Below are 12,115 nucleotides of genomic sequence, written 5' to 3'. Positions count from 1 at the left end.
AGAGGTGGTGGGAGATACATTTAGTCTTCCCTGCTGTGCCTGGTGGCTGCTGCAGAAAAACGTGATTCCACAGTGCCACAATGCAGGGGGGTGAGGAGGCTTCCCGTGGGCTCCTGTGAGCTCTGTGCCTGGCTGGGGGGCAGCACTGCCCCAGCAGCACTGACACCCATCAACGGCGAGGCCACAGCTGCCATGGAGGTGGAGGAGCTTTGACTTTGGCTTTGCCCTGGTATGAGGAGCTCGGAGTCCTGGAGCAGGGATGCCTGTCACTGCCTTGACCCGCGCAGGGAGGGCCTGACCTCTGTGGGACCCATCTCCTCGATGCATCCTCCCCCCAGGTCCTGAAGGCACTTCTAAGGGTTGATGAGAAGCCAGAGAGTTGTCAGGTTGGAGAACAGTCCTCGGGCTGGGGAGGCTGCAAATCAAACACTGCGCTTGGAAAAGCCCAGCAGAGCTCCTGCAGAGAAGCCACCAGGCGGTGCCTGAACTCGGTCGCAGCTGCCCCAGGGCAATTTCATCAGCCCTTCTCCCCAGTCAGGCATACTTGACGCTCCCTGCCTGTCACCGGGATCAAAGGCAGGGGCTGGGGCGGGAGACAGGAGTGTCAGCTGGGCCGCTTGTGAAGCTGACTGTGGGAGCCAAGACCTCCGACTTGAACCTGCTTTTCCCCCCCCGCCCCGGGCGTCCTCACACGCTTCTAAAGTCTCTGCTCCAGCGTCGCAGCTGCGTCTCTTTTCATCTCTGGCAAGGAAAGCAGCAGCGCTGGAGCCAGATGCGCCCCGGAACGCTGGAGAAGTGGCCCTCCCACTGGGAGCACTGGGTCCCAGCCCTGCGCTGCTGGCAGCTGGGGAGCACCGGGTGCTGGGGTGAAACCCAGCTCCTCTTCCCAGCCATGGCCCTCTCAGCACCAGCTGGGACAGGGCACATTCCCACGGTGCCTTGTGCTATTTCAGTGAGGTCAGGGCTGTGCCTGTCCCTCCACAGCCCTCGGCTTAGCCCGAGCATCACCAAGGCATGGGATCTTTTCTGTGCAGACAGGGATGCTACTGGTCATTTTGGAGCAGCGATCTGAGCACTGCCACCAGCCATCTGTGGCAGGGGAAGGCAGGGGAAGACAACCCTGCCAAAGGGTTTGAAGCTCAAGATGATGAGAAGGTTTGAAAAAAGGCAAAATAAAATTAAATTCCACTCTAAAACCAGTTCTGGGCTCTTGGAAGTTCTTGGATTGATTGGTGACCTGCACTGATTGCTGCCTATTGCACTGGGTACTGTTGCCAGAACAGAGGACAGATGCTCTGCAGGAGCAGGAAGGCTTGGAGGGGATGAGGACCACTGGACAGACACAGAGTTTGGAAGCAGGAAGCTCTGCCAAAGCCAGCTCGGCATCCCATGGCTTTCCCTCCTAGCCACAGAGCTTAGTGAGGATATCCCAAACCTGCATCCTCGGAGCACCCCAGCAAAGTGCCCGAGTGGCACTGCAAGGCTTCAGTGGAACCCTGGGAGAGGCCAAGAGGGACCCTCGGGTGATCTGACCTCAGCTAAGGCTTTTTCTTCAGGTCAGTGCCACCAATAACCCTTGGGGACAACGTCCCACACACCATCAACAGAGGGAGGAGCGCCACCTCCTGACGTTGGGTATCCTCTTGTCTCCAGTTGGAGTCATAAACATTTTCGTGGGTCTTTCCCCCCCACCGCTAGTGTTTTACCACTCGGCAACGACCACTTCAAGAATAAACAAAGCCAAGCCTGGCACTGGATCTCGAGACGAAGCAGCTCCTCCTGCTAGACGTGAGCTGAGCATCTCCCTTGAGGATGGCATCTTTTCAGGACCATTTCCTTCTAATTAGCTGCTAATTTGAGTAAGAATTTGCTCCACTACCACTGCCATTTCAAAATACATTCACCAGTGAAACTCCCACCACGAGGCATGGCGTGGTAGAATGAAGCACAGATCTTCATCAAAGCAGCACATAGCTTGTCGTGGATGCCCATCCCCAGCACATCCCGGTTTATCCTGATAATCCCAGCTCCCTTGGATGCATCTGACTGGTTCCATCAAAGCAGCAGTAGCAAACAGGGCTGGCCTCGAGCCATGCACTGCCCAGCCGGCTAGATCATACCTGCTTTGAAAGCAGCCAACTCGCTGCCAAGTGGAAAGACCACCTAAGGTTTACTGACTGGCAGGAAAACCTCAGTCTCCAGAACCACTCCTAAAACTGCAGCTTCTAGCTGGACAGGGGTTGGGAATTCCACCTTCCTGCATCAGCAGAATGCTGATTTAAGGCTCTTCTCTGGTTTAAGGCCTGCTGGTTTAAGACTTGGGGAGGAAAAACAGTAGACAGACTCGGTGGGTGAGATCTCTCTTGTTACATTTGGCTGAAGTGAGCCAGCAGGTTCATGTGTTAAATAAGGCTGACATGGAGCCAGTTTGTGCAGTCATACAGTCTGGTTTCTAGGGAAACAAGGTAAATGTTTTTTTCTCCTCCTTGTCACCTCTTAACTCTTAGAAGGCCCTCTTATGCATCACCCCAGGAAACACTACGTCCACCTTTCCCCGGGAGAGCAAATAGCATCAAACCAGTTCCATCTCAGATCAGTGCTGCACTCTGGCGTGCAGATCTAGCCAGCTACGGCCTCAGTTGCTCCCATGTCTCCAATTATGGTCAGTGCAGGATCTGCCAGCAGTTATCTAAATTTACACCAACCTTTGGTCAGGCCATGGCCTGAAGCACAAGTGATCTCACTTTTGTGGCTGGAGGCAGACCAGCACTCAGGGCTACTGCTGCCTTTCTTGGTATAAGACCCCACCAGCTCCTGGCACCAGAATCCTTGTCAGAACTGGTGCTGTAGAGAGCCAGACTCTACACAGGTGCTACATCTCTGCTCTTCACCATCTGACCCTGCTGGGACCAGCCAGTTTCCCCAAGAGCTGGCCAAATATTTTGAGCCTATGGTAACACAAGCAGCACTTGCTGCCAGCTGCGTCCTCAGGTGCCATGCAGAAGTCACCTTCTTCCTCTCCCGGGTGGGTGTGTTTCCCCATCACCTAGCAGAGCCCTTCAGCGGGAATAGGAAACAGATTGAGAAATACTGAGCTCAATCAACTTCAGGAGCACTTTTGTCACATTACCTGCTGCCTTCTGCTGAATAGCAACAAACTGCATTTGCAGACCGACTGCAGGTTACTTTCCCCCTCTCCTACAGGAACTGGGATGTTTTCACATCAGTACCAATCATCAGCCCTCTACCAAAGCACAGTGATGGTTCAACAGTCCAGAGTAGTCTCATTTCAGAACCTGTTTGACCCAAGGAGCTCTCCCAACAACCAGCAGAGGATGAAGACATGGAATTGCAAACACATTTCACACAATCAACCAGTGAAGCCTTGCTCTGCCCCAAAATCTTTGCTCCCCAAAACCAGCAACAGCAGCTTCTCCTTACAGGAGCCCTGCTGTCAGAATTGAGTGCTGATGAATTCCAGCTTTCCTAGCTTCTTTGGTCTGGGTGGTCCCTATGCACAAGGCCTGCAGTAAGAGTACCAGACATGATGTAGCGAAGTACAAATCAAGAGGCAAAGGTAATTTCATTACAATATTTATTTTTTGGTCTGACAGCACAGAGGCCACAGGACTACTCCACACATTAAGCTGCCTCCTCTTTTGCAATACGATCTTTCTTGAGTGGTCCCTAAAAGAGAACAGAAAAAAAAAAACCATGTAAGCAGCAGTCTGTGCCAGAGACCCCATTACAAGGCCGCAAATCTCTTCTGGCAGCAAATAAATTAAGGCAAAAAACCCAACCCCAAACCAAACACCCTCAAGGCTGCAGCCTGTTGGAAATTCCAAGCCTCCATGCTCAAGAGTTACAGGTTCTGGTAGAGCTCCATGCTGCACCCAATCAGTGCTCTGGTGCATCACAGAGAAACGCTGGTGCCACCTTGTGGGCAACCTCCCGTGCAGCCCACAGGCAGCTGAACCACCTTCCGACCTGGCAAGGGCCTTCTCCAGCAAGTGACACATTGACAATGCCACCACCCAGAGCCCACTGTGAGCACCACAGCCAGGAGCAGCCCGCAGGCAGAACATGCACCTGCCACGGGTGTCAAGACAGTGTTCAGTGCTTGTCTCACTTCATCACTGAGTTCACCTGAGCAACTGGAGCCCCAACACAGCAACACCTCTAGGGTACCAAACACTCTCACAGGGGGAAGCAAGATCCCAAGCCACACAACAGTTTTAACTGGCTGGGTCAGGATGGGCCCCTCAGAGCTGCCACCTTGAGAAAATGCCCTTACCATGAAAGCCTTCTTCTCCTCAGCTGTCTGGAAGCGGCCATGACCAAATTTGGAGGTTGTGTCAATGAACTTCAAGTCAATCTTCTCCAGGGCCCGACGCTTGGTCTGCACAAGCAGAGACTGCAATAGAGATGCCGAATGAGTATGCAGCAGTACCCTTTCAGGCTACTTATCATCTAAGCCACTGTGACCTGATAGTTCAGTTGCTAGTATATGAAGAAACACTTACTAATGAGCCAACAAGCACAAGTCTACCTGCTCCTGTCCTTATGGTCTGTAAGAACACTGAACCCTAAAGCTTGCCCTTCACTATGAAGTCCTGGACCGAATTAACTGGTGAGAAGACCTTGAACTCGCCTCATACAAATACCCTGAGTGTAGCCTATGTGCACAAAGCTTCTTTCCCACTGGCAACATGAACCCCAAGACAGCGCAGGTAATGCAGCTGTTCTACCCATATGACAGCCACGTTGCACTACTCACCTTGCGCAGGGTTAGGACCCTCTTCTTGGTCCCAACAACACAGCCTTTTAGCATAATGAAGTCATTGGTCACCTCACCATAGTGGACAAAGCCTCCCTGAGCAAGGAGAGAACAGATAGTGCTCTGTATTAAACAGGTCCAGTGATAACATCTGCCTACAGGATCAATGTTCTCAGGCTGCTTCTGGGTCTGCTGTGCCCAAGTCCATTGAAATCCCATTTCCAGCATGACCTTTCAGTGCTTAAATTTCTTGACACAGCAATTTACCCACTTCTGTAAGGCTTTTGTCGAGTAACAGCAGCAAGAGGCTAATACAACAGCCAAAGCTGCTCTCCCTGCTATTTCTTACTCAGAAGTATCACTGGGAAGTTTTGTAACATTTCCGTACTACTGGCACATATCAAATGCAGTTAGCAAGTTACACAAGCCAATACTGAGAATGAGTAAGCAACACCTTCCCACAGCAGCCTTCATTCATTTTTCAATTTATAACAGGTCCATTTGCCTCTCAGACTGCAGCTCACCAGAGGACGCTTCCCACAGAGCTGCAAAAACTCACCAGAGGGTTAATGCTCTTGTCAGACAAGTCGTAATCAGTCGATGCATTATTTTTGATCAGCTTTCCATCCTTGATTTGGTAACCCTGTCCAATCTTGTAGATCTAAAACCAAAGAATTTCTGCTTAGCACAAAGGCAGAGCAGGCTTGTCATCAGCCAAAATGCAAAGGGATGGGGAAAAATGTCTGTAGCACTTCAAAACATATAAAAGAATGGTTATGCAACACAACAGACTATGGTTACTGTCCCCAAGACAACATGCAAACAAACAGAAATATCCAAAGCAACACTCTCTACTCTGTTCACTGTCATGCAGCAAGTGACCTCAGCCAGCTCTCATTTCCTCCCAGCAGCTCAGACACAAACCTTCTTGTTGATTTCAGTCCGATGGTGATAGCCCTTCTGACCAGCCCGGGCCACAGAGAAAGCCACACGAGCAGGGTGCCAGGCTCCAATACAGGCCACTTTGCGCAGGCCCCTGTGAGTCTTGCGGGGCAGCTTTTTGGTGTGCCAGCGGCTGGTGACACCTGAAAGACAGCCAAGCAGTGTTGCTAATGACTGTGTCAAACTGAGATATCACCAAATTGCTGAAGTAGTGCTGAAGCCTTGTTTCAAGCTGCTGTCCCCAGGTAATGGAAGGGGAACCCAGAGCTGGCATCCCAGAATTAACATTTCCTGCCTCTGTCCCTGGGTTGTGTTCTCAGAAGGAAGGCAGCATGGAATGACTCCTCACGGGTGTCAGGCGCTGTGCCCAGCGCTCATTCCATGGTCTCATCACTGAACTCTGACAGCAGCATGGATTTACCTCCTCAGCTCTTAGCCCACATGCTTGCAAAAACTCCAGGTTAGGACTTCACTAAAAACTGTTTCCAGTCAAAGAGAACTTCTGTGCACTTACCTTTATATCCCTTGCCCTTGGTGACTCCAATGACATCTATCATCTCATCCTGACCAAAGACAGATGACACAGGCACCTGCTGTTCCAGCTTCTCCCGGGCCCAATCCACTTTTTCAGCAACAGTGCCACCATTCACCTGTATTTCCATCAGGTGAGACTTCTTCTGTCTCAGGGGAAGCAAGCGCATCTAGAAAACAGAAAGGATGAAGTTTAGTTCCTAGTCTTTCAAGAGGAACCTTACATTAACCAGCCCAGTACCCTTCTAGTCCTGGTCTCCTTTACTGAACATCGTTTTCCAAGATACGCAACAAAAACTTAAGGCCCTGCACCAAAAGGAAAAGCTGTTTTGTGGATGAAAAAATGTGTTATAGTACTTGGAAGTCCTATGCCACCTACAGAATTCTCTGACCCCACAGCTACCAGCCAAACTCCATCCAGGAAGGACAGGAGATAACAAGGGGCAATGGCTTTAAAGTGAAGCGGGTAGATTTAAATGGAGCATAAGGCAGAACATTTCTATGAGGACAGTGACAGAGACACCACAGCACAGGCTGCCTAAAGCAGCTGTGGATGCTCTATCACTGACAATCAGATTTGATGGGGCTTTGAGCAACCTCATCTAGCAGAAGAATTCCCTGTCTGGGGCAAGAGGGTTGGAATAGATGATCTTTAAAGGTCTCCTCCAGCCCGAGGCGTTCTGTCATTCTTTGAAAAAGCCTGCCACACTCAGGGACACTTTGGGTCACACTGACAGTTACTTCTATATTTAGTACAGAGGGCCTGACAGGAGTTATCAACAGCAGCTGCAGTATCACCTTTGCTGTCTGGAATGGAAAAGGAGTTCTAGTAAAATTAGAAGTGTCATAACTAGACATCTTACTGCACTTATAGCCAGCTCAGAGATTTTACTGCATGTCCCAAGAAAGTCTGGCAAGGGAAGAAAGCATGTGCATACCACAATCTCCAGCTGAGCAACAGAAGCCACCAAAAGCCTCTGAATGTTATCAGTCCCCACAGAAGCCCCCAAACAATACTGACTATATGACTCCAAAGTTCAGTATGCAGCCCATTTTAATTTGTATCTGGAATTAATACAGGCTGGGTCTACACAGACTCAGAAGACTGAGTCCAAGAAATTCCTATGGTTCAGTCTTTTGGACACTGCTTCACAAGATTGCCAGCAGTAGCTTTCAATGACCCTCAAGCACCCTGTAAGCACTTGTTTTGTTCAGAACGAAGCATGAAGCTAAACAGGTAGCAGCAGGTTGCAAGGAAGTGCAGAAACCCCCTGCAGAGATGGGTCAAATTTTATCCTTGCTCTCTTAGCCGTTTCCATGTGCCTCCCACAGACACTTACCTGAGTGTGAGCCATGACTCTAATAACCTGGCAGTACTTCTTCATGCTATTGAAATCTTTCTCCAACTGCTTTTTGCCCTCTTCATCTTGCCATTTCTTGCAGTACTTGGTGAAGGCCTTCTTCTTGGACTTGTGCCTTCAGGAGCAGAGCAGAGACAAGGTTTGGCTAAGCCCTTCATCAATCCCCCAGGGAAACGGGGTTGAGCGGAAGGAGCTGCCACCTCAGCTGGTTTTGGCTCATTGCCAGCTTCTAAGGACTCTTTTCCACTGGCAAGCGGAGCCTGGAGCTCATCAGACAGTGGCAAAGTCACCAAAGCTGAGCGGAGCTGCCATGAATTCCAAAGTACATTAATATTCACAGTACAGAAGACAAAAGACTGTAGAGAGATGTCAAATAACAGAAAAAACAGATCTTAAAAGGCATTGTTAGGTGACTGCTACTTCAAAACACGATTTACCCCCTCAAAAGCCTAAACTATGTCTGACAGTAAGGTCATTACTATTACAACCTTGAGGATTTTGCTCTGCTCTGTATTTTCAGCCTGTAGAGTTCATTAACAGGCTGTAGGTTCTAGACAGGGTGGAACCAGAGTGAGCAAATACAACAGCAGTGCCCGAACATCTATCAAAGGTGACAACTGTCTTCCCTTTTCCCAAGAAAAACAGGCTACAGTCAGGACTCGACACTCAACAACAAGCACCAGAGGCGATTTCCTTATGTCCGCCCGTCGAGGTTATCATCACATGTAGCCTGTTAAGGAGATCTCAGGCAAAACCCCCCACTGTCACCTCTGTGCCAGGAAGGGTGCCAACTAGCATTACCTGGTCACCCTCCCAGAGCTGTTCCTACACACTGCGTTATTAGGGCAGTTAAGGCCAAACAGTAATAGCTGAAAATCCTCTTCAAAAAGCACCATCTGGAACCCAACAGAAGAAATAAGCCACAGCATGAGATAAGGCAAGAAGCAGAAGCCCTGCCCTCTTACCAGTTCTTGTAGAAGCGGCGCTTACACTCATCGCTGATGTGCTCAGCAAAGACAGTCTTGAAGCTACGGAGACCATGAGGAGTCTGCACATATCCCACGACGCCCACAATGACCATGGGAGGAGTCTCTATTATAGTGACTGCCTCCACCACCTCCTTCTTGTTCACCTCTGGATGACGACAGAAAACACAGCACAACAATAAGCACTAACATCACTTACTGAATAGAATCTGTTCTTTCACACAAGAAAAGGTTAACTGGCTCAGGTTCTCTTCACAAAGATGCATGGCGAAGTGACTAAACAGCTCAGCAGGAAATGAAGCCCAAGAGGCAAAATGGATGGTAGCAAGCAACAGAATCACATTCAGGACTGGGCATCAGCAAAAGTATGTCAAAGGTAGCACTAGAGCTAAACCAAACCATCAATCATCTCAGACACAGGCCCATTAACAAGGCAGACACTGACAGATGCAAGAACTTGCTCCTGGGACATCACTCACATTGAAGTGGGAGGGGTTTGGGTTCTTTATACTCCACCCACTTGAGAACTCTGGACACATTAAAAATTCAAGCTAGGACAAAAACCCAGAGCTACTGAAACCCACGTTATCTCTGGCCACTTGTAAAGAAAAGAAAAAACACCTTCTCCGTCAAAAGGAACACCAATACGTACTGGATCCAGGCCTGTCGACTTCACGGACAATGTGGGTCATGCCAGCTTTGTACCCCAAGAAGGCCGTAAGATGGACAGGCTTGCTGGGGTCATCCTTGGGAAAGCTCTTCACCTTGCCCCTGTGCCTGCTGCTGCGCTTGCGGGGCAAGAAGCCCAGAGAGCCATGCCTTGGAGCAGAGAACTTGCGGTGAGACTAAAGAGGGAAAAATAAACATTTCATTCCTGCTGGAGAGATTCACTTAAGCCCACTCAAGGACCAAGGCAAATCCTCTTCCTGCCTAAAGCATGACTGTGGATGCATACACATGACATTTTCCCCTCTCAAAATGCTTCTATCAGCTAATTGGCTTCTAAATTCTGTTATAATTCTCATGCCCAAACTATGTCTCGTTATTTCCTCAATATACCCTCTAAGTGTGACATGTTGCCAAGTTCTAGTCGGGGAACCACAAAAGCTGCAGCTTGGCCACAGAAGCCACCAGAACTTCATTGCTTCCCAGAAGACTAGAAAAATGTTAGAATGGTTTGGGTTGGAAGAGACTTTTAAATGTCATCTAGTCCAACTCCTCTACAGCAAGCAGGGATGTCTTCAATTACCTCAGGGTGCTCAGAGCCCCATCCAACCTGACCCAGCACATTTCTAGAGATGGGGCTTCCTGCCACCTCTCTGGGCAACCTATGTCAGTGTTTCACCCCCCTGCTGTAAACAATTTCTTCCTTCTATCTAGTCTAATATACACTTTCAGCTTACCACCCCTGTTCTGGCGCAGTAGGCCCTGCTAAAGATTGTCCCTACCTCTCTCACAGGCCCCCTTCGACAAAAAAATCTCAGCCACAAGAACATGGCAAAGCACAGGGAGGTCTGCATGGCAACACTATGAAAAGCATTCTCAAAGCTATTTCAGTTTGAAAAGCTGCAGCAGAACAGTATTCCAACATCCACCTTTGAAGCAGCTGCTAATAGTACAGGGTTTCTTAAACTGTGCTTCTCAACTACCTGCCCTGCAGCCTGCCCCTGCAACCCGGGGCCCAATCCAGCCAAGGTTCCACCCCGAAAACTCTTGGCTCAGCATGGACCTACCACTCCAGCCTCGCACCCAAAGCTTTTCGTTAGGACCACGAATCCTGTGGCAGCGCCAAGCCAAACAAAATTTTGACACCCATGTAAGCCTTAAGGTTGCTAGCTAAATACCTTCGCGTACCCCATCAAACGCGAAATGTGCTCCTACAGATGAAACGGGGTCACCGCAGCAGACTGACCACTCCCTGTCTACTCGCGTCCCCCCAGTACGGCCGCACTGCGTTTGCAAGGCCGCACAAAGCAGCCTCACTCTGACCACGCTACCGGCCCCCGAAGGCGCCGTGACCCGACTGTCCTGCCAAGCACACCTTACTGCCGCGACCTCTCTGCACATGAACTCTTTCCCCTCCTAAAAAAAAGCGACAGTAAACCTCGACTCACGCCAAGCGCCCTTCTGGCCGGCCCCACAGCCACCCGCGCCTCTGAGCGCCAAGCAGGCCCGGCCGGCGTCCCCTAAGCAAGGCCTCGCCCGCCCACGGCGCCTGCCACAGCCGAGCCCTGAAATGAGGCCTCCGCCGCCTCCCGTTTGGGCCCGGCGGGGTGGGAGCAGAGGCAGGCAGCCGCCGCGGCCGGGATGGCGGCGATGCCAGAGGGATGGCGCGGCCGGCCCTTGGCGGCGCCATCTCCAGCAGCACCTACCATCTTGTCGCCGCGCCCGGCCGGAAGGGCCGACAGCCGCCCCGCGCGTGACCTTTATAGGCACCCCGCCCCCGGTGACGCACGGCGGATGTGCGCGCGGCGCGCCGCTGCCGCGAGAAATGGGCGGAGCGACGCGCCTGCCGCGCTACGGGTGGGGAGCAGGGCCAGGAAGGGTGCGCGGGCGGGCACGGGCGGAGGCCGCGGGGAAACAATCATCTTAGCACATTCCCATCACGGTTTCCTGAACGTGTGAGTGCCTGCGCTTACAGATCATAACAGATAGTGTTATATTTTAGTTTTAAAAGGCAAAAGGAAAGAAAGTAATAAAATACATGTTCGTACACGTCATAGAACTGCTGCGGTTGGAAGAGACCTTTGAGATCATCATGTCCACCTGCTCGCCTAGGGCTCAAAATGCACCACTGCTGCTAAATCGTTACCGTTAAACCATGTCCCCAAGCACCACATCCACGCTTCGTTTAATCCCTCTAGGGATAGTGACTCACTGCCTTCCAGGACAGCCTGTTACAATGCTCGTTTGTCCTTTCTGTGAAGAATTCTTTCCTGCTATCTAACCTGAACCTCCCTTGGCACAACTTGAGGTTGTTTCCTCTTGTCCAGGCACTTGCTGTGCGTGAGAAGAGACCAACGCCCACCTCATTCCAATCTCCTTTGTGGTAGTTGCAGAAGGCAAGGAGATCACCCTTCAGCCTTCTCTTCCGAAGACTAGACAACCCCAGTTCCCTACTCCAGTCCTCACAAAACTTGTGTTCAAGGCCCTTCACTAGCTTGGTTGCCTTTCTTCTGACGTTGCAGCACTTCAATGTCCTTCTTGTAGTGAGGGGCCCAAAGGTGAACACAGTATTCAAGGTGTGGCCTCGACAGCGCCAAGCTGTGGGGGACAATCACATCTCTAGACCTGCTGGCCACACTATTCCTAATGCAAGCCAGGATGCCATTGGTTGTGCTAGTTTGAAGCAGGGTAGAATGTTTTGGTGAGAAGAACTAGATCATAGGCTGTGAAAGGAAAGCAGTGGTGATGTCTACTCCCCTCAGAGTCTTGCTGAAGAAGAAAGGAAAACATCAGATAACACTCTCACCATTTTTGTCTCGCTCTGCCTCGGGCTGCTGGCTGAGCAACATCTT

The 12,115-nt window shown here is 50.7% G+C and overlaps 1 protein-coding gene and 1 non-coding gene across 2 annotated transcripts; both read right to left on the bottom strand.

Annotated features, from left to right (window-relative positions):
* Positions 1-3,578: 3,578 nt before the first annotated feature.
* Positions 3,579-11,058, bottom strand: RPL3 (ribosomal protein L3). The gene is made up of 10 exons (XM_064155231.1): positions 10,970-11,058; positions 9,250-9,442; positions 8,577-8,745; positions 7,591-7,726; positions 6,234-6,420; positions 5,702-5,862; positions 5,337-5,438; positions 4,778-4,873; positions 4,295-4,414; positions 3,579-3,687 (listed from the first exon to the last, which is right to left on the bottom strand). Exons 1-10 carry the CDS (start codon positions 10,970-10,972, stop codon positions 3,643-3,645), a joined length of 1,212 nt encoding a protein of 403 aa, XP_064011301.1. The 5' UTR covers positions 10,973-11,058; the 3' UTR covers positions 3,579-3,642.
* Positions 6,029-6,121, bottom strand: LOC135182154 (small nucleolar RNA U83B). The gene has a single exon (XR_010305067.1). It is a non-coding gene; the product is annotated as a small nucleolar RNA U83B (small nucleolar RNA).
* Positions 11,059-12,115: the final 1,057 nt, after the last annotated feature.

This window comes from Pogoniulus pusillus, chromosome 15 (assembly GCF_015220805.1).
Source record: "Pogoniulus pusillus isolate bPogPus1 chromosome 15, bPogPus1.pri, whole genome shotgun sequence".
In the NCBI taxonomy this organism is placed as follows: Eukaryota; Metazoa; Chordata; class Aves; order Piciformes; family Lybiidae; genus Pogoniulus; species Pogoniulus pusillus.
The sequence above is the reverse complement of the archived record's forward strand: the minus strand, read 5'-3'. Positions and strand labels throughout refer to the sequence as shown.

What these genes read in the sequence shown, in the direction of transcription:
- RPL3 (XM_064155231.1), bottom strand. An exon ending in GAGTCATGGCTCACACTCAG is followed by an intron (nt 6,421 to 7,590) that starts GTAAGTGTCTGT and finishes TCTGTTTTCTAG; the next exon opens with ATGCGCTTGCTTCCCCTGAG. An exon ending in CAAGGGCAAGGGATATAAAG is followed by an intron (nt 5,863 to 6,233) that starts GTAAGTGCACAG and finishes GCTGTCTTTCAG; the next exon opens with GTGTCACCAGCCGCTGGCAC.